The sequence below is a fragment of the Myxine glutinosa genome, chromosome 3 (genome assembly GCF_964187855.1).
Source record: "Myxine glutinosa chromosome 3, kmMyxGlut1.1, whole genome shotgun sequence".
Classification (NCBI taxonomy): domain Eukaryota; kingdom Metazoa; phylum Chordata; class Myxini; order Myxiniformes; family Myxinidae; genus Myxine; species Myxine glutinosa.
In genome coordinates, this window is record NC_136263.1 from 31,273,814 (window position 1) to 31,296,720 (window position 22,907).

The window sequence follows — 22,907 nt, forward strand, 5'->3', positions numbered from 1 at the left end:
GTTCTGAAGATTTATTTGTATAGAAACTTCTTGTATCCGGATCTGGATCCTCACCAAATCCCATCATGGGAAACATCAAGCAAAGCAACCCAAACTTTTCTCCAAAAAGTTTTTAGTTTTTACATCATCACCATCCTTTGCTGTACACCCAGACCAATGTGAAATGAGTGCATGGATGACATCATTGTAAAGGTGTGAAAGGGAAGATGACAGGTGTTTGCTGTAAGGTGTAAGGACTCTCTGCTCACCTTCACTCTTTTACTCCTCTTTTCTCCCAGCTCTGGAACAAACTCCCTCACTCTCTTCAATCCCTCTCCTCCCTCCAGGTCTTTAAAGCACCTGTTCACCACGATCTCTTATCTCCCCCCATCCAAAACCTTGATCTTTTCTACCCCCGTTAATTTCACCCCAGATCCACTTTTTTTTTTGAAATTCCGACTTCTTTCCTGGAAGTCCTTGCAGTGTCCATATGTTTTATACCTCTCCCACATCCCCCCAAGCCCTCTCCCTCCCACAGTTCTCTCGATGTCCCTGCTCTCAAATGTTGTGTTTGTGTCCTTCGCCCTCTCTCCCCATCTTGTCTCCCGCTCCCTTTATCTTATGTTTTATGTGTCAGTGTTTTTGTGATTAATGTTAGCTCTTACACGAGCCTCGATCTTGTATCCCAAAAAAAAAAGGTGGGTGGACACACACAATCTACTCAAACGTTACAATGGTCTCCAATATCCGCAAACTCTTCGGACTTCTGACATTGTCATGATGAAAGAGGACTTCCACCACGTTTGAGTCTCCGAATGCATGCATGCCTTTACTTTTCTCATGACTTGGAATAACAACTAAGATTGATGGTTCACATGCATGTATCATTACTTATAGTTGACTTGAGTATCACGGCTTAAATACCCGCAAACATACTTTCCTGGCAGGAAGTCAACTGCGTCTCCAATTAGTTATTGCCTGAAGATGTTCCGTACTTGCGTCACTCCATTTATTGATGCTTTGCTTCCTGTTTGGAATTGTGAACACACTTTATCACCTGTGACAATGTGAGAGATTTTGTGTCACAATACAGAAACCCTTTTTTCTGACATTCCATAGCCCAGAGACATGTCCATTATTTCGTTTTTTTGTTCAACATTCTTCTATTTTCATATGCATCACAAGGCTGAGGGGCGACATCATTGGCTGAGGGCGTGACTGCGATGCTGATGCGGTACCCTCTGCTGGTTAGGGCAGGAATTTGTCATTTGTTCAGGGTGCTGACGATAGGTCGCGGAATAAGGTCACCGTGTGATCCCTAACTTCCGCCAACTAATGCCGACAGAGGGGACTCTCAGTTTAACATCCATCTGAGGGACGGCACACACATTGATGTGCACACACAATGACCCTGCCTGTGAAACACCGGGATGACAGTTTATAGCTGGGTCGGGTTTTGAACCCAGGCTATATATTTTAGGTGAGTGAGCATACTTCCAGACTATCCTGCCAGCTGTCAGGATAGTCTGGAAGTCTGGACGTATGTTTTTGTTCATTGATCTGTTTGCATGTTTACTCTCGAATATTTCTGGACCTCAGCAACAGAATATCTAGGCCTCACCATCATTTCTCTCTGGTCTTTATTTGCTTGTTCTCTGGCTCAATCACTCTTTTTTATTTCCTCCAAGGTTATCTTCTGAAGTGACGTTGTTACAAATCATCAGGAATAATGAATGGTTCCACTGTCCACTTTGAGTCTGGGAGGTCAGCGATTCGAACGCGGCCAAATCATACCAAAGAGTTAAAATGATACGTGCTACTTGCTCATCTGATGCTCAGCATCTCTAAAAGATAGAGCACAGACAAACAACAAATTGGTAATCATTGCGCAGGCTTGATGGGCCGAACGGCTTCCTATGTTGAAGTTCCTTGTCAGATAACTCGTATTATATATTTTTGAGGCAGGCAGCACTTTTTAAAAATACAAAATGTTGGCTTGTAGAAGAGTGTGGTGATATGGTAAAAAAAACAAAAACAATGTACCGGCAGTGCGGTAGTAGTTGGTTACACCAAGCAAGGTTAATTGATGTAGTGGTGATGAGCTGAAGAGGGTTATTTGGGATTAGAGAGCAGAAGGAGCAATGGTGGAGGAGATCCACTAAAAACCACAGAACCCACCGAAATGTCTGTGATGTTAGAATACCAGGCCTTGTGCTGTCTGGTCAGCCCAGGAGAGGTGAAGGCCTAAAGGTTCAAGAGTGTAAACCTCTTACAGTAGCGGACCAAGGAAATAGATAGGTGGGTTCATTTGACGATCCTTCCAAAGTGACATGGTGAGACGGTGATTTTTGCCCAGATTTTAAGACATTTTCCATTTGTCAGACGAGCGTTTAATCAAGTCCATATCATCAGTGATGCAGCTGCTTTCTATCTATCAGTGAGATGGGGGTAGTCATCTACTAAATGGATGGGAGAGTTTTCACGAGCATCAGACGGGTCATTTATGAAGGAGAAAAAGAACAAGACTGGCCCCAAAACAACTGCTTTGGGGACTCCAGTTTCCATGGGAGAGTAGAGTTTTTTTTTGTTGTTGTTGTTTTTTGTATACAGAATCGAGGCTCGTGAAAGAGCTAACGTTTATCAGACAAACAAAATATATAAAAAGAGGGAGCGGTAGACAAGATGGGGAGAGACAGGGAAGCACACAAACACAACATTTGAGAGCAGGGACATCGGGAGATGTGTGGGAGGGAGAGGGCTTGGGGAGAGGAGGCGTGGGAAGGGGGGGGGGGGGGTGGGGGAGAAGTATAAAACACAAGGGCACCAAGGACTTCCAGGAAAGATGTTGGTATTTCAAAAAAGTGGATTTGGGGTGAATTAGCAGAGGTAGAAAAGATCAAGGTTTTGGATGGGGGAAGATAAGAGATGGTGGTGAACAGCTGTTTTAAAGACCTGGAGGGAGGAGTGGGATTGAAGGGAGTGTGGGAGTTTGTTCCACAGGCGGGAGAAAAGAGGAATGAAAGAGTGAAGGTGAGCAGAGAGCCGAGATTTCGGCAGTTTAACCATCAGAGGGTTGCTGGCAGATCTTGTGCGACCTGTAGGAATATTTGGGGGACAGAGCACAGAGAGAGCTGGGGGAGCAAGGCCGGAGAGGAGTCGGTAGAAGACAGAAAGACCACCTACCTGCCTGCGGTGAGTGAGTGAAAGGCCCTCAGAGATAGCTTCATCGCGGGAGATTCCAATGATTTTGAAAGCTTTGGATTCAACAGCGTGAAGCCGAGCCAGGTGTGAGGCAGGAGCACCAGCCCATAGGGGAGAACAGTATTCCATTGAGCTGCGGATGAAAGCCTTGTATGTGGTGAGGAGCTCAGGTGTGCCGAGGAAGGACTTCGCACGACGGAGGATGCCCAGTCGGCGACTGGCTTTGGAGGCCAGCTTGGAAATGTGGTTTTCCCAAGAAAGATCATGGCAGATAGTGAGACCCAAAAGCTTGAGTGACAGAACTTCTTGGAGAGGATTGTTGAGAAAGTAGATGGGAGGGTTGTCCAGTCGATCTTTTCGGAGAGACATAGTAAGAGAGTGAGATTTGGCAGGATTGAAAGACATGTTCCAAAGTTGGAGTTGTCTGCAAAAAGGAAGAGAGCATTTGCCAGAGCATCAGATAGCTAAATATTTGTGCCAGATTTGTCCAGATGGTCTATCTGCTGTGGTTATCATCGGAATCCTGTTAAGTCGTCAGAATCCATTGGGAATGGTTGAATGTTTCAAGTTTTTTGTGTGTAATTGAATGGAATATTGCAGTGTCTCGAGAAATAGACAATTGCAAATGAATTGATATGTGCAAGGAAGTTAAACTTATGATGACGGTGAATGATTTAGCAGAGCTGTTTGTGGATCCTAATGGAGCTGGTGGGGGTATAAACAATGGAAAGGGCTTTGTTGACAGATTTTGGATTATTGATCGTGATTAGATTACTCTGTGTCAATAATGGCCATGTGGGATATTGGTGCTTTGGAACACAATGGCAAAGAAGTACTCCACAATATTGTGCTTGAAAGAAGGAAAATGACGTCGGTTAAGAGTCAGGTCCAGCAAGGAATATCCAAGTGGCTATCCTGTTTTGAAGGATAATTTGGAGATGGAGTTAACAAGCCGATTAGTACTCCTTCAAGTTAGGGTTGTTCGGGTTAGGGTTAGGGCTGTTTGGGTTAGGGTTGTTAGGGTTAGGGTTAGGGTTAGGACCTCCCTTCCTGGACCTGCAGGACCTGCAGTGGAAACAAGAGCAAGAGATCTCCATTGAATGACTGCGTTGTTAGGGTTAGGGTTAGGGTTAGGACCTCCCTTCCTGGACCTGCAGGACCTGCATGACCTGCAGTGGAAACAAGAGCAAGAGATCTCCATTGAATGACTGCGTTGTTAGGGTTAGGGTTAGGGTTAGGGTTAGGACCTCCCTTCCTGGACCTGCAGGACCTGCAGTGGAAACAAGAGCAAGAGATCTCCATTGAATGACTGCGTTGTTAGGGTTAGGGTTAGGGTTAGGACCTCCCTTCCTGGACCTGCAGGACCTGCATGACCTGCAGTGGAAACAAGAGCAAGAGATCTCCATTGAATGACTGCGTTGTTAGGGTTAGGGTTAGGACCTCCCTTCCTGGACCTGCAGGACCTGCAGTGGAAACAAGAGCAAGAGATCTCCATTGAATGACTGCCACCCTCTAGGTTACGAACGGGCTGGCAGGATATGCGGCCTAGGGATAGGCACATCACCTCTAAGTTGTCTAGCGTGGGTTTAAATCCTGACCCAGCTATAAATTGTCATCCAGGTGTCTCACAGCCAGGGTGCTCCATCAATTTGTGTGCCGTCCCTTGGTTGGACATTAAACAGGCTGCCAGCATTCGTTGGTGGTCCTTAAAGATCCCATGGTGTCCTTCTCGAAGAGTAAGGAGCAATGGCACCACCATGAACAAATTACAAATTCCTGCCCTAACCAGCAGGGGGCACTGCATCACCGGTACAGCCGCACCCTCAGCCAATGATGCTACCCTGCAGAATAAAAAAAAGTGTTTTTATGCCTCCGCCAACAAAGTCGCCGGAGGCATTATTTTTTTGGGTTGTCCGTCTGTCCATCTGTCCGTCCATACTGGCTAAACCCCGTTTTTCTCAGCAACCATATGTCCGATTGAGACAAAACTTTCAGTGTAGGAGTGACAACCATGCAGAATGTTTTAATGGCAATCGTGACATCATAAGTCACGTGGTATGGCAGCCATCTTGCATTGAAAGCAAATAATTAAACAATTATTTCTCAGAAACCACTGAATGGAAAAATTTGAAACTTGGCACATTGTCAAATACTCCCAATGGGGAACAAAAGCATGATAATGATGACATCATAGGTGAAGCGGTATATCAGCCAAAAATGTTTTAATCGAATTCCTTATCCTAAAAATTTGAAATGCACATGATCTATGACCCATTTGTATTGAAATATTACATTTATGACATCATAGGTCACATGGTTTGGCAGCCATATTGGATTGAAGGAAAATATTAAATAATTATATCTCTGAAGCCGCTCACCCTATCGATGCAAACTTTTACAAATATCATCTAACAGCACTGTTGCCTATAGTTTGAAAATAATGATGTCATAGGTCACGTGGTTTGGCAGCCATCTTGGATTTAAAAAACGAATCTTATCCGATCAACACGAAACTTCACAAACGTGATGCCCCACCCATACATATGCAGAGTGATGGCATCTACCCGTTGTGGGACTATGCGGAGGCATATTGGTGACACAGTCGCATTGTTCGAGTTTTGAACTTTTTCCCAAACTCTGTTTTGCGCAATAATAGCAGCTTGAGGTTTAAAACACATGTGATCATCTAAATATCCTTCTTGACAACGAAATGTCTTTGATTTTAAATAATCGCATATCAAGGTCCTTTTACTTGGCCCAACCTGCTATTTATTGCATATCTCGTTGGATTAACAACATAACTGTTTTAGTTTTAGTATACCATACTTTAAATGATGTGCATTTGGGGGTGAAATAGTGCTTAGTGATCCGACCTTCAGGTTACTAAAGGTTAAATTAAATGTACTGACCTTTAGGGAGAAAAGATAATGGAGAAGTAATGATTGTTTAATGTTTTTTATCCCATTCTGTGATGACTCAGCATTCACAGCCTTATTTACACGTGTAATCACTTAATGCACACTGTCTCGAGTGAACCTGTTTACCCCCCACTGCCCTGAGTGCACCCTTGTCGACTTGTGTAGACATGACCCCACATGATCATTTCGCAGCGTGAAGTCACGTGGTGCTGTACTCATGAATCGAACGGCAAATTTGCAGATGGACAGCTATTTACACTGGCCTGCAAGAAATTTTGGGACTGACACAGAAGGCAGGTTCCCTCGGCTTGAAAGGGCCTCTCATCATGACTTCAGATCGCTAAGTGCTAGTGGGTAAGGATATGGATGCTGTTATGAAGCTGGCACTGCCAGCAGCGGCATGCCAGAGGTATGCCCCCCTTGTCTTTTGCTGGTCAACCATTGCCCGGCTTGTCCTCGCCTGTGGCACTAGTTATTTGAGGTGTTTGTTCTCCGTGTTCTGTTCGTCCCTTTTGCTGCTCCCATGCCGCCCATCTTCCCTGTGGTTGGTTCTGCCTGCAGTCAACCTGTGTGTACCCCGCTGCTCTGTGCCATGCCGAAGCATCAAAATCTCATGCCGGTTTGAGGGAAACGCAGTGGCGTATCCAAACCCTGATGTAGGCCTAGCAAAGACTCCAATTTTCATGGAATTGAACTAAAGTTGTCAGCAACATTGAGTTGTAGTCTTGTAGATGTGTTGTGGGGGCGGTGGTTATTAAATATTATATTTAATATTAAAACTCCCCTAGGTGAATGCATGAGGCTGTTCTCTGTTCATTAGAAATAGTATACAAGTATGGCTGACTGCCTTTAAAGTAGTCGGTTAATTGTAGTTATTCCAGTAATGCAATGGTCACTCTTTGAAAGAGTCTGTTGAGGGAATTATATCTGATGAATTGGTGGCAGGGTTATTAAACCGTAAGGGGAGTTTTAAAGCCAGATTTTTGAAGAGATAACTTAGTTTAATTGTATAAGCTAGCGTGGATCGACTCGCTACTCTCGCCTCACCACACGTCACTACAGAGGCACGGGCTTGTTTTAACTGAGGATAATGACCTGGTGATATTATTTGTTTGTAATTTATTTGTAATATAAAAAGGTCCAAGTGGTCTAAAGCTGGAAATGGTTAAGGGTCCAAGCTGGTCTAAGGTCCAAAGCATCTTACGGGTCTTTGACATATTAAGGGTCTTTGTGGTCTTTGTGCCTTTTGCGTCTTTGGGTCATTGAGGTATTTTGGTTATTTTAGGTCTTCAGGGTATTTAAAGGTCTTCAGGGTCTTTTGGGTCCTCTGAGTCTTTTGGGTCCTCTGAGTCTTTTGGGTCATCTGCGTTTTTAAGGGTCTTTGGAGTATTTTGGTCCTCGAGTTCTTTTGTGTCTTCGAATTATTTTGGGTCTTCAGAGTCTTTAAGGGTCTTCAGGGTCTTTTGGGTCCTCTGGGTCTTTTGGGTATTTTGGGTCTTCTGGGTCATCTGGGTCTTTCAGGGTATTTTGGATCTTCAGGGCCTTTTCAGTCTTTAAGGGTATTTAAGGGTCTTTGGGGTCTTTTGGATCTTTGGGTATTCAGGGTATTTTGGGTCCTCTAGGTCCTCTGGGTCTTTGGGGTCATGGTGGTGTTTCAGCATCTTCGGGGTCTTTCGGGTCACCTAGGTCTTCAGGGTCATTTGGCCCTTCAGGGTATTTTGGGTGATATGGATCTTTTTGAGCTTTAAGGGTCTTTAATGGTCTATTGGGTCTTTAGGGGTGTTGGTGGTCTTAAGGGTCTTGGGTGACTTAAAGGGGCTTCAAAGGTCTAAGGCGGTAAGCAGTCTCAGCAGTCTAAAGGGTCGATAGGTATATTCCATGTACCTATTTGGCTACACCAAATACAACAGTACGTATTTAATAGACAGGATTCAACCAACGTTGATGCAGTAGGTAATTAATAGATATATAGTCACACGGCTTCACCGCCTCACTACCTTGCACCTTCACGGACCGTGTTTTGCGGTTTTATATATATATTTGAAGAAGACGTTTTGGTCATAAATATACATACATAATCATGTAGGTTTGCTCCATTATAAGTAGATGATAAATACAACTTTCAGCATTTTAACAACAACAACAACAACAGCAATGTTTTGAGTTTGTCAAGTGCACCAGCCAAGTATTGTTTTTGTTTAGGTTCTTGTTGTTTCAATTGAAAGCTTCTGTCGATGGATTATTCTCGTTCCCGGAAGGTGGCTTTGCGTATATCTTTTGGTGTCCATGATGCCCACATTAAAAAAATTAATTTCCCCATTATTTATTTATTTATTTTTATTTCATAATTTAATTTTCCTATCTTAAAATATTTACTTCAAGTTTTTAATTTTTCTTTTTTTAAAAATCAATTCGTTATTTATTTAAATTTTTGATTATTTAATTTTTTTCTATTGTTTAATTTTTCAATTTAATCAATATTTAATTGTTCGATAAAAAAAAAATCTAATTTTTAAATTTTCCAATGTTTTCAAATTTTGTATTTATTTAATTTCCCGTTATTTAATTATTTTTCATTAAGAGGCAGAATTTCAAGTTCTACCAATTGGCTAATATTCCGAGTTGGCGAAACCAGGAACCATCAGCGATCTCAGAATGCAACCCTCTGCTTTTTATTTTATTTGAGTGGAAAAACTCATGGAGTTCGAATCTGATCTTGTATGACAGATAGTCTTAATTGAAATCCCTGTAATGGATACGCCACTGGCTGCATGGTCCCGACGTCAGCGACCATGTGGTTCCTAACGCCTGAATATGGGACATCTCATTGACCAGGACCCACCCGAGCCAGGCCCTATAATTTCTTGCAGAGCAGTTGGAGTGAGGCATACAATTCGAATGATCTTTTTTTCCCCCAAAAAAACAATTCCAAATTCAGTTTGAAGTTAAATATCAAGTCATGAGGCATTGCCTCATAAAGCTGCATTTCCTGGAGAGTTCAAACATTTGTTCATCCACTGATAAATCGAAGCGATCACCCATGACTTATAATGCTTCACCGTGCTTTTGCCAAGTGCCTCTTGCTGTCTTGCTTTTACTCAACCACTCTAACTCACTCATGTCCTTGTCTTCTTCCCTGTTTCTTACTTCCCATTCTTGGATGCACCCAGCAACGTGTCTCATCAGAGATGGTCCCATCCCACCCTAGTTCCAGCCCGTCCGGCTCTCCAAGCCACTCCGTATACGTAAGTATAATTTGGTCTGCCATCATTTCTTGTCTTAGGACATAGCTCTTAGGCTGGCAGGATCGCCTAGAGCGCAATAAATTGTCTTCCCGGTATTTCATAGGAAATGTTCTCATTATAATATGTGTGCTGTCCATCGGATGGACATTAAATGGGCGTCCAGTCTGCCAACATTAGTTGGTGGACGTTAAAGATCCCATCGGGTCCTTCGCGAAGAGTAGGCGAGCCATCGTTGCCACCCTGGACAAATTACAAATTCCTACCCTAACCAGCAAAGGGAATTGCATCAAAGTACCCTTGGTCAATGATACCACCCCGCAGCATTGTGCTGCATACGATTGAAGAAGAAGAAGAAGAAGCAGAGGAAGAAGTAGAAGAAGAAGCTTACCTTCTGGTTTAATTGTCCAACTTTTTTCGGAACTTTGTTTGCAAAGGCTTTCTGTCGATAGATGATAATCTTCTTTCACGCCATGTGGTACACAACCTGTCTATGTATGTATGTATGTATGTATTTATGTATGTATTGTTCCTTTCCATGGGATCTATCTTGTTTTGTCATGAAACATCCAACTGGTTTGCTCCTTTTTATTGTTTCATTTTATTTCTTGCTGAGCCTCACACCTCCTCTCATGACAATTGGCTTGATGTGCAGGCACGTGTGGACAATGAGATGCTGGATTATAAGGACCTGGCCGCAATCCCCAGAGAGAAAGCGATATACGACATCGAGCGCCCCGACCTGATCACATACGAACCCCACTACCTGGCGGATCGCATTGAGCAGGTCAGCGTACCAGCCGGCTACTGCTCATGACATCCCACCCTTTTTGGGAGATTGAATCACAAATAGGCCAGAACTAATCGTATTCCCAAAGTATCCCTTAAATCACTGCAGAAGATGCTTCTCAGTGAAATTATTTTCAGATGAATTCCCAATAGGCTCCATGTCATCCTCGAAGCTGGGTAGTCTAAGTTGGTACAAGTTATTGTATTGACGCTTGTCAATCTAAGGAATTTTGAATGACACACAAAAGTTCTCCAACAGTCCTTATCCTTAAGTGTCCATCATAAGAACAGGGAGATGGATGGTCCTACCCTGATGAAGTTGTGTGTTTGTTTTTCACTTTTGCCATTTCAATGATCCCTCCCTTCTCCTCCATCACTTTTCTTCCTACGCCGGGAAACATTCCTGTGAAGGTTGAGAAAGCTTGTATGTTTGTGTGGTCTTCATTGTTTTCCCCATTGTGAACATGTAAACCACATTGAGGTAACCACTACAGGTTGAATGCATTTCATTAGCTTTGCTGAGGGGCCCACAGCTCCGGTACCAGAGGCACAGTGTGAGCAGGCAGGAGAAAACCAAATAGGAAACTCATTATCCGAGCTTTTGCAAACCTGGAAAACTTTTTACTGCATGGCAGCTGGCAGATAAAAAAAAAAAACAGCTGCCATGCAGGCTTGATGCTTTGATCGAGGGGTTTAATAAACCCCTATGCGTGAGTCAGTGTGGAGCGCCCGAGGATGCAAGCAGGGCCTGATTTTGGACTGAGAAGTGTGTGTGTGTGTGTGTGTGTGTGTAAGAGCAGGGTATGGTCTGTTGTCTTGGCTGCCCAGTGGAATGGTACTTCATGGTAAATAATTCAGTAGTTTACACCATTACTGAATTGTGAATTGAAGGATTGTAAAGGCACGTCAACAAGGAGACAGTCCACCTGGGTGGTTGGGAGTTAAGCCTGACAACTGTGTCGAAACTGCTGAAGGTTGTGGTTACGCAAGGAGCACATCAGATCTAGATGATACTGCTGTGACCTTTTCCATTGGTTCATCTGTGCTCCAGCATGACGAGATCAATGATGGAGGATGTAATCTACAAAGGGCTGCTTGCTAGCCTTGGTAAGTCCCAGGTCTTCGCCCTCTTCTCGTTCTCCCTGTCTCAGAGATGACAACTCAAGTAAGACACATCTATGGGAGCTCCCAATCTGGTTTGTTTGTATTTTTCCTTCAGCGTAGAGCACTCGGATCTTCGAGGCCGTGACAGCCCAGGTTTGGGAGCACACTGTGCTTCGATTGCTTTTAAATCAAGATTACTAAGTTTGAAGGGCTGGCAGGATGGCTTAGAGGTACACACACTCACCTGCAAGCTGTCTAGCCTAGGTTTGAATCTTTGCTCAGCTATAAACGGTCATCCTGGTGTTTCGCAGGCAGGGTGATTCATCAATGTGTGTGCTGTCCCTCAGACGGACGTTAGACTGGCGGCCTGTCTGCTGGTATTAGTCGGTGGACGTTAAAGATCCCACAGTGTCCTTCACAAAGAGTTGGCGAGCTATTGTAGCACCCTGAACAAATTACAAAAATACCTGCCCTAACCAGCAGAGGACATTGCAACAGTAGCACTGTCGCACCCCCAGCTAATGATGGTACCCAGCAGCCTTGCACTGCACATGATAGAGAGAGAGAGAGAGCACCCAGTTTGAATGGATGAAAAGGCAAGCCAGTCCGGCATGTTGTTTCCCAGCAGGTCTCTGCATGTTTGCTTCTGAACCCACAGATAAAGCTGCTTGCAGTCGGTCCTGTTGCAACTAGAATTGTGGTACCCCTCTCTTCCCCCCCCCCCCCTCACCCAACCAACCCACAAAAAGGTTTGAAATAAAAACACCTCAAGCAAATCGAACATCTTCAGTCTATATAATTGCCCAAAAATACATGCATTACATGATTTGATTCCTCATTAGTACAATCACAAAATTCCTTGCCCTGACTTGGTGGTGGCAAATCGATCAGTTGACCTGTTGCACCACCATGTTGAACCACATTGCGCTGGAATTCATAGTCATGTGCATGGATACCACGATGCACTCTGTACTTGTTACAATTGATGTTAACAGATCAGAGACGTTTTTACAACTTTTATGTTCATGAAGTCAAGACTCGTGGAAGAATTCAAATGCAGAATGGGGCAGAACATAGCAGAGCAAAAACCACGTAGTGGAATAGGGACGTATCAGAACGAGCCTTGAAGTAGGGATGGTCCTGGGTAATAATGAGATCTAGGAGAGGGGGCGGTGGACACATGGGGGTGAACACGCTGGATAAAAGCTCAAACACAGCAACAAGAGTAACGGAAGAATAGAGAATGAAAGAGGAATGGAACAAAACGTGAAAAGGAAGGCGAGGGAGAGGGAGGAAAACACAACGGAAGGGGTGTGCTTGGGAAGGGTTAATGAGCGCAGGTAGAAAAGATCATGAGTATGGATATAGCATGACCTGAGGTGTTGGTGAACAGCCAGGTTGAAACCCTGGAGAGAAGCGTGTGATTGAAAAGACTGAGGAAGTTGGTTCCACAAGTGAGAGAAAAGAGGAGCAAATGCATGGCAGTGAGCAGTGGGCCTGGATTTTGGGAGCTTCACCACAAGTAGGTTATTGGCAGACTGTGTATGCCATGCAAAAATCCTTTTGGTCTTGCACCCTCTGTCCTCTCTTAGCTCTATCTCTCCCAGTTTTCTGCAGGGCACACATGGGCTGCCAGTAACCATCTTCTGATGAAACTTCCTAAATCCAGGATCACTGCTCACCTCCACTCATTCGTTCCTCTTTTCCCTCCAACTGTAGAATCAACTTCCACATTCTCTTCAATCTCATCCTTCCCTCCAGGTCTTCAAGAGAGCTTTTCACCACCATCTCAGATTATGCCCATCGAAAACGATATTGTCTTACCCCGTTAAACCCACACCCCCAAGCCCACCTCTTTCCAAATTTCCACCTTTTTCTTCCTGAGAGTTTGCTTGTGTATCCATATTGTCTAACCTGTGTGGCATCCCTTGCCCGTCATTCTTCCTCACATCCCTTATCCACCCCTGCCCCTCTGATTTGTCCCTCAACCTGCTGCCAATGTTTCCCACTCTCTTTTTACTGTTCCTCTTATTCTGTTACGTCCTGATCCATTCTGTGTTCCCGCTGTAACACGAGCCTTGACTTTTTATGCAAAAACAAAAAAATACAGGATTTTCGAAATGAAAATGAAATGTACTACCAGGAAATTATGCGAACTCAACATGACTCAACATGATCCACTGATATTTCTTGTATTCCTATATTTCCGTGAGTCCGATTTCCATTTAGGAACAGAACAATTATGGTTAACTAAAAGTTCCAATCTTTCATCTAAATGCTGAAAATTATGTTTGAAAGACTATTTGAATCGCACATTTCACGCTAGCAACAGCAGGTTAAAAGTTCCCGGCGAGACAAACTGATTCAGTGTAAACAGTGAACACACACAGCGCATGTACAAAGGGCCTCATACAGCATTCATACGTCATTTTGAAAGTCCCAAATTTATGTTTGTTGTGATAACTGGTGTATCATTCACAACACCGACGACCCTTGTAACTTCTTATAAGAGTACACGGAGATCTTATGAAGCTCTTTTTATAAGTACTGTTAATTTCTGCAGGTAACTGTTTGATTTGTAACCAATAAAACGTATAATCTTGTAAGTCTTCCATTGCAGTGAAGAGTGGAACTAACTCAAAATGCCTCCTGCTTCAGGTTTAAGGGTATGCATGTCATTTATACAAAATTGTCTGTACAGCAATTATGATTATGATGGAGCTTCCTTTTGAAGTGACTGAGTGACCTTTCCGAAAGGGATTTAAGATATTTGGCGATTTTGTCAATCATTAAATCCACTTCAGGATGTTTCTCACCATATATTGTGGCCAATGAGAGAAACGAGACTACCAGTGGTGAGAAATTCACAGAAAACCAGGAAATGGGAATTTGTAAGTTTAATTTGTAAGGTTTCAATGCAAAGACAAAGGATACTGTCAGATCTTGACCTTCTGTGAGTGATTGAGTGAGTGCTCGACATTTGACACCCAACCTATCGTAGAATATTAGACATGTGACACTCACCTTATTATGGAGGTCTAGATATGTGACACTTGGCTTAACATAGAGGGCTACATATACAACAAACTTCAAAGTAGAATGTTAGAGTTCCGCTCATCATTCTTTCATCTACAATTGAACATTCCATACATGACTTGTCACAGTCTCAACTAGAACGGCACTAGGTTGAGTGCAAACCTCCACCACGCTGAACAGTTTATGTTTTGTATCCACTGATAGGCCGGATCTGGATCAGGACCTGAACCAAAATCTCGTCGGCTTGTTCTTGTCACTTACCTAACTCATCCACCAAGTTTTTGAAATATCGTGCTATATGTCGTTTTTAGCCCCATCTCTCAAATGGTGAATAATCACTTAAGAATTAAAAATATATATTGTATCCAGATCCGGATTCGAATCTTCACCAAAATCGAATCAATTTGTCCTTATCCCAACCTGTCCAGAAAGTTTTGTCCGAATCCGTCCATAAATATTTGTGTAATATTTTAGTTAAAGAATGTAATAATAATTATATCGATATAATTCACTCTCATCTACATTTACGGTTTTGTTTTTTTCTCTCTTTCAGTCATCACGGACAATTTCCCCAACATTCTACCATGAGGTACGCAGTTGATCCTTCTGTCCCAGAAGGCTTTAAAATGGCGTTGCTAATTCTTTATGGAGAACAAATTGTTATAACAAGTCTCTTCTTGTACATGATAACCTAGTAATGCATTCACTAGTGTTATGAATCTTTTTCTGCATGATGACACGCAGCATTACCCAAGATGGTGGTGCTTTGAAGGGAGCGTTTCATAGACTGTCCTTTATTGTACACAAATCTGAAGCTCATGGAAGAACAGATTTTGGACTTAGTCCAAAACGAGGGCTTATGGATTGGGTCTCGTCCGTCCGTCCACAACCATATCTCGGAGATGTCTGAACTGATTTTGTTCAAACTTGACACACAGATAAGGAATGATGGGTTACCTATGCAAGTCATTGTTTTTCCGAGATCAGATCCAATATGGCCGACTGATGGCCTTTAACTCTGTGCAACAACTACAGACTTGGCATTTAATATGGAATATTTTTTTTGTGGGGATGAACTTACTTTTCAAGATGTCTTAGAACCAAAAGTTCATTGGAATTATGTTGAAATTATTCTAGATTTTGTTAATGTGACCTTTAAAAGAAACAAAAACCACATTTGACATTTCGAAACAAATAAATTGATCCTTGAAAGTGATGTAAACTGATATCGAACTCAATTCATGGACAGTACTGTGTTAAACTTCTGTACGTTTTCCAGAAGTATCTCTTTATTTTGCACATTCGCCAAAATTTTTTTTAACAAAAACAAAAGTTAAATTACGACTGGGATTACGGACAGTAAAATTACAGTTCAGTACTTCGTGTAACCCCCACGAGCATTCAGGAGAGCACGTACACGTTGAGGCATGCTGTTCACGAGATTTGCCAAGGTTTGGACAGGAATCGCTTGCCATGCAGTGACAATAGCCTGCTGCAATTCACACACAGAGGGCGGCTGCTGGTCCAAGTTGTCGATTTGATGCGTTAATTTTACCCACAAGTTCTCTATCGGATTCATATCCGGGGACATGGCAGGCCACTCCATATGTTCTACACCACGGTCAGCAAGAAAGTGTTGGATCATGCGAGCACGATGAGGCCGTGCATTGTCATCTTGGAAGACAAAGTTTCCTCGAAAGGCTGCACGAGCAAATGGAAGCAATGTTTCTTCCAGAATGGCCCTGTACTTGAACTGGTTCAGGTTTCCATTCAGAACAACCAGGTCAGTTTTGCCCCCTGCATGAAAAGCAGCCCAAACGGTCACCCCACCACCTCCAGCTTGGACTCTTGGCACTATACAATCTTTGTTATAGGCTTCATGCACTTGTCTGCGCACTCGGACGTGGCCATCTTGACGATAGACCAGAAATCTAGACTCGTCACTGAAGATCACGTGATTCCAGTGTCCTGGATGCCATTGACGGTGCTCTCTGGCCCACTACAATCGGCGCTGGTGGTGTTGCCTGGTCAGGCGTGGCGTTCTCAGGGGACGCCTGGCACGATAGCCTGCTTGAACCAGTCGTTGGTTGACTAGCCTTCTGGGTACAGGCACATTTGTCAGTTGCTGCCACCCAGCCCTAAGCCGATTAGCTGACTTGGTACGGCCATTGCGGACTAACCGGTGCAGCTGGCGATCATCCCTCCTTGTGGTTCTGCGGGGACGTCCTGGCCTCGGTATTGGAGTAGGGACACCCCTCTAAGCATTTCATTTCAGGATCTGTGACACCTGACCTTCAGTGATGCCATACTGCCGAGCAATAGCACGCTGTTTCATGCCGTAATTTCGTAAAGCCACCACTCCATGACAAACAGCATTGTCGAGTTGACGGACCATCTCCAGAGGAAGCGGCAATAACTTTTGGAGACGTGCAGCAGTTGTTTTCCACTAATACAGAACGCAACAACCCTTGTATACCCGACTGTAAAGCCAATCATCAAATGCACCTGTCCGTACATTTTGCCACGCCACCTGTGATATAATCCTGTTGTTGACTTCTTGCTGCGACAGACAATCAGTGACATGGTTCTTTTAACAAATAAATCACCAAAGTGTAAAAGAAACTCACCAGATTGATATACTGAGTTAAGAAAGTAAACCCAAGTCAAGAAAAAAAAAATATTCCATATTAAATGCCAAGTCTGTAAAAGTCTAAAACCATGGAGGCTATGACATTTTACATCTTTTTCTTCTTGTTCACTTTCAGAACAGAAAGAACATAGTAGAAAGCAGGCAGGCACACTAACAGCAGTCATGGAAGAACAACGCGCGATGAGAAGAATGAGAGTATGGGAGGTGGAAGATGACAGATGGGGGTGAACAAGCTGAATGCAAGCTCAAACACAGCAAGAAGCAGGTTTAGAGAACAGAAGGGAAAACGGGGGGTATGATACATCAGTGGAACAAAAAACAGAAAGCAGGGAGAGGAGAGAAAGTGCATGAAAACCTGGAAAGGAAGGGTGTGCATCGGGTTAATGAGTGATGAAAATACCATGAGTATTGATGGGGAATGACTGGCTGCTTCGTGGCTGCTTTCCGCCGCCGAAATCCAGCGCGGCTTGGGCGAATCTGCCTCTGTTTGGAGAACACCCAGTGAGGCCTTCATCGGGGCCAAGCGAGCAAGGGCGTGTCGGGACCTGGTTCGCGCCATTGACCGAGTGGTTCGCACCAATCGGAGCTGTTTTCGGATGACGTGCTGATGTCCTTGGACTTCGCGCTTGGGCCGCCCGGGCCGACGTGCATCGAAGTCCTTTCCAAGGGTGTGGTGCTGACCGGGCCGCCGTGGTGCTGACCGGGCAAACGTGGTGTGGTGCTGACCGGGCCGACGTGGTGTGGTGCTGACCGGGCCGCCGTGGTGCTGACCGGGCAAACGTGGCGTGGTGCTGACGGGGCCCCCGCAGCCGTGATGCCTCCCCCACCCCCCCCCCTCCCCCACCCCCAAAATTTCCATGTTTTAAACGTTTCCCAGTGTATACCCTGGATTAGAATAGGTACACCATATCCCTGCGTGTCGTAAGAGACGACTAAGAGGGTTGGCGTCAGGAAGGGCATCCGGCCATAAAAACATTGCCTCAAAAAGAGAACCATGACAATTACAACTACATATGGGCAGGGTACAGCCCGAAGTGGAGATCGGGTTCTGAGGTTTGGGACATGGAATGTAGGGACAATGACAGGGAGATCAGGAGAAGTGGTGGAAGTATTGGTCAGAAGAAGAGTGGACATATGTTGTGTGCAAGAGACGAGATGGAAGGGAAGTGGTGTGAGAATGCTGAAGGGTAGGCAGGGACAGAAATACAAGTTTGTGTGGCAAGGGTGCCTGGAGGGCGTGAATGGTGTTGGTGTCCTGTTTTCTGAGGAGTTTGTAGACAGTGTGGTGAGTGTGACTAGAGTGAGTGATAGGTTGATGATGGTGAAAATGATGATTGGAAAGCTCTTGGTGAACGTCATCTCGGGATATGCTCCGCAGGTTGGTCGGAGCGATGAAGAGAAGGACAAGTTCTGGTGTGCGATAGAGAAGCTGATGGAAAACGTGAAAGATGAGGAAGTTGATGTGGTAGGAGGAGACCTAAATGGACATGTGGGAAGGAGTATGGATGGTTTTGAGGGAGTTCATGGGGGTTACGGATATGGTGTGAGAAATGGAGAAGGTGAAAGGATTTTGGAGTTTGCTGATGGAGCTGATTTGTTGATTTGTAAAACTCAGTTCCAGAAAGAGGATAATAAGCTTGTTACATACACGTCAGGTGGGTCGACGACAACCGTTGGCTACCTGATGGTGCATAGGCGAGATAAGGGGCACCTCCGGGACACAAAGGTGATCCCGGGGGAGGAGGCTGTTTCACAGCACCACTTGGTTGTCTGCGACATAAGGGTGAAAGGTGCGAGGAGAGCTCAGCGGGTGAAGTACCAACAGGGAATGAAGGTGTGGAGGTTGAAAGAGGTGACAGTAAGGGAGGCATTAAAAGAGAGGCTGAGTAGGGTAGAGGATGATGTGGTTGAGCTTGAAAGTGGTTGGATGTCAATGAAAGCTAGTCTGTTGGGAGCCGTTGGTGAGGTATGTGGATGGACAAAAGGACCACCGAGGCACTCGGAAACATGGTGGTGGGATGATGAAGTTGGAAAGAGGATTGACGAGAAGAGGAAGAAGTTCAAGGAGTGGCAGAAGGCGAAGGGAACGGGAGCAGAAACAGCAGAGCATGAAAGTTATAAGGCAGCCAAGAAGGCTGCAAAGAAAGAGGTAGCAAAGGCGCAGGAGGCATGCAGGAAAATGTTCGGAGAACGCTTGGATTCGGAAGAGGGTCAGAGAGCAGTATCCACGATTGCAAAGCAGATAGCGAAAGAGAGGTGTGATGTGATGGGGGTGAGTTGCTTGAAGGATGAAGTGGGACAAATCGTTGTGGACCCAGATGGAATTAAAGGAAGATGGAAAAGATATATGGAAATGCTGTTGAATACAGAGAATGAATGGGATGGCAACATAGAGAGTAACCCAGTTTTAGGACCGGCAGAGAAGATAACTGAGAAGGAAGTTGAGGAAGCGATAAAAGCAATGAAGAGTGGAAAAGCGGGAGGGCCGACGGGAGTTGTGGGAGATATGTTGAAGGCAGCAGGAAGTTGGGGTGTGAAGAGAATGACAGAGATCTGTAATCTGGTGGTGAAAGAAGGCCACATTCCAGTGGATTGGGAACTGAGTACCCTCGTCCCTCGAAACAAGGGGAAAGGTGACGTGCTGGAGTGTGGCTCGTACCGAGCGATAAAGTTATTGGAGCATGGAATGAAGGTATTGGAAAGGGTGTTGGAGAGGAGGATAAGAAAGAAAGTGAAGATCGACGAAATGCAGTTTGGATTAATGCCAGGAAGAGGAACGACAGACGTGCTTTTTATTGTGAGGCAGTTGCTGGAGAAGTACATGGAGAAGAGGAAGAAGTTGTTTCTTGGGTTTGTTGATCTGGAGAAAGCATTCGATAGGGTTCCACGCAAAGTATTGACATGGGCAATGAGGAAGTCAGGAGTGGAGGAATGGTTGATCAGAGTAGTGATGGCAATGTACAAAAGAGCACGCACAGCTGTAAGGACGAAGGACGGGAACAGTGGTGAGTTTGAGGTGAAGGTGGGAGTGCATCAGGGGTCGGTACTAAGTCCACTACTATTTTTAGCTGTGATGGAGGTGCTGGCTCAGAACGTAAAGGAGGGTTTACCGTGGGAGTTGTTGTATGCAGATGATCTGGTGTTGATTGCGGAAAGTATGGATGGACTGAAGGAAAAGATGAACAAGTGGAAGGAATGTATGGAGACAAAAGGTCTGAAGGTGTGGAAATAACTGGGGAAGTGGCCCTGTGCTGTGTGCAGGAAGGGTGTCAGAGTGAACTCCATTCAATGTACAATGTGCGCTGAGTGGGTTCATCAAAAATGTAGTGGTCTGAGAGGGTCATTAACCAGTGTGGCAGCTACATTCAAATGTAAGGTGTGCACAGAGGGAGCTGCAGATGGAGGAAATGTTGAGTTGGATGTTGGAGACGGCGTGAAGCTGGAAGGTGTGAAAACATTTTGCTACCTCGGAGACATGCTGAATGGAGAAGGTGGATCAGACTCGGCAACGGTTGCTCGAGTGAGATGTGCATGGAAGAGGTTTCGGGAACTGACTGGCGTGCTGATGAGGAGGGGAGTGTCGTTGAAGCTGAAGGGAAAGGTGTATGCTGCATGTGTGAGAAGTGTTATGATTTATGAGAGCGAGACATGGGTAATGAACGTAGAGCAGCAACGAAGGTTGGAAAGGGTGGAAATGCGAATGGTTCGATGGATGTGCGGAGTATCGTTGAGAGAGAGGAAGACAAATGATGAATTGCGAAAAATGATGGGAATAGAGCCTGTGATTGATGTTGTGAAGAGGAACAGGTTGAGATGGTTTGGTCATGTGTTGAGGAAGGATGAAAGTGACTGTTTGAGAAGAGTGATGGAAATGAATGTAGAAGGAAGTTGAGGACTGGGAAGACCGAGAAAGACTTGGGATGGTGGAAGAAGAAATGCGGGCAAAGGGGTTAACAAGGAGAGATGCAGAAAATAGGGCAAGATGGAGAAGGTTGTCATGGGGACCGCAAGGCTGACCCCCGCTCTAGCAAGGAAAATGGCCTTAAAATGCATGTTGTTGTTGTTGTTGTTGTTGTATTGATGGGGAATTACCTGATGAGGAGGTTTTCAGCCACATTGATAGTCTCTGGAGGGATGATTGAGGTAGAACAGAAAAAGCAATGGCATTGGATGCTGTGTGCAGAGACTATAGAGTTTGGAGAGCAGATTATATCGAAAGCTTGACATATGTCTGGAGAGATGGCTCTGATCTCATGTCTGACATTTAGGGCCTCCATCCATTGTTGGGAGAGGAGGAAGAAAGCATGTCCACAGTGGTCTGACCTGTTCTGAATCCAAACTGATGGTCTGAGATCAGCTTTTTGGAGAAAAGGAAGGATTTTTCTGGCTTTCACTCTTGCATGTGTGATACTTGTTTACTCTCGTTAAAACTAAGTCTTTTGGATGAATTTGATGGTATTAATTGAAAACAAAAAGTTTGAAATTATTTATTTATTTCTTGCGAAAATCGAAGATTTTTCAAGTATATTAGTTGGTCCTGTGCGTTATTGTGTCTGTCTGTCTGTTTGTTCGTCTGTCTGTATGTCAGTCTCCTGCAGGTCACAATTTGAAACCAATCTTTACGAAACTTCACCACATGGTAGAGTTGGTCATAAGGAAGAAGTATATTGGTTTTGAGGTCAAAAGGTCAACATAGGACAAAGGTCACCAACTTTGTCAAATTTCTAAAGTCCTCAATTTTCATCTGATTGACTTGAAATTTGAAGAGGATTTGCATATCTGGTCACTGAATTCAACCACCAATTATTTTTGAGGTCAACATCGGCCAAAAGGTCAACATAGGCCAAAGGTCAACAACTTATTTTAGGAATTTCGCAAGTATCGTGCTATGCACGACATATTTCTTATTTATTTATTCATTCTTTATTGAATGTTGTTTTGTCAAACTTTATCTTCACGTTTTGGTTTTCACATTAAGAAGTTGTTGTTGTAGTAGTAGTAGTAGTGGTGGTGGTGGTGGTGGTGGTGGTAGTAGTAGTAGTAGTAGTAGAAGAAGAAGAAGATGTAGTAGATGCAGTAGATGCAGTAGATGTAGATGTAGATGTCGTAGATGTAGATGATGATGATGATGATACATATACACCAATTCCTCGTTCAAAAATATGCTATTTGTAATGACTCGTTTAAGAAAATATTAAAAGTGACATATTTAAACTATATTTAACTTTTAATATATTGTATCTATATCACATTGTCTTTCCCTTCTCCCCTCTCTCTTTTCCTCTCTCATCCCTCGATTCCAGTCACACATGGATTCACACGAGCACTTGGAGCACCAGTACTCCAGCCATGGAACTGCAACATCTCCTAGCTACATGCGCCGCAGCTACGCTCCATCGGCTGCTCGCTCTCCCCAGCACTTCCATTGCCCTGGTCTGCAGTTTAAATCTTTACCTGCAATCATAACGCTTTTGTACATATGCATGCCATCACTTAAAATCATGTGTTGAAGGTCACAGATGTTCTAAAATTGTGGGTTGTCAGTAAGAGTGGGCTATAAATGGGTCATTTTTTGTTTTGCTTAGGTGACAGTATTTTTGTATTCCATTTGACCTATCTCAACATGAAATGACAAAATTTTCGGCCTGGGGTCCAGGAAAACAGTGTGCAGGGCAAAAATCCAAAATGGCCGCCGTTTTCCCTGAAAAATCACATTTTTAGCCATAACTTTGTCATTTCTGGGTCTTTTTACTTGGTTGTGGTGTCCAACCCTATGTTTATGGGGTCAGGCAATCTATTTATGCAATTAGAAGTATTGTCAAACCTTCAGATGTCGAGTTAAGACATATTTTTGCTGTAGGTTTTGAGTTAAGACATATTTTTGATGTTTTCGATGTTGAGTAATCATATTTTTATTAAGACATAAGTTATATTGTCTATTTTTATTTCACATTGTCTATTTTTGACACTACAATTTTTGCCCTGTAC

At 44.0% G+C, this 22,907-nt stretch overlaps 1 protein-coding gene across 2 annotated transcripts in view; it reads left to right on the plus strand.

Annotated features, from left to right (window-relative positions):
* LOC137423715 (actin-binding LIM protein 1-like) overlaps positions 1-22,907 on the plus strand; it is a 353,241-nt gene that overhangs the window by 283,397 nt on the left and 46,937 nt on the right. For both annotated transcript variants that reach the window (XM_078773796.1, XM_068111161.2), the window contains exons 9-12: positions 9,269-9,343; positions 9,996-10,127; positions 14,823-14,858; positions 22,223-22,352. In XM_078773796.1, coding sequence (XP_078629922.1) covers positions 9,269-9,343; positions 9,996-10,127; positions 14,823-14,858; positions 22,223-22,352 — 373 coding nt within the window. The remainder of the gene's footprint in view (positions 1-9,268; positions 9,344-9,995; positions 10,128-14,822; positions 14,859-22,222; positions 22,353-22,907) is intronic.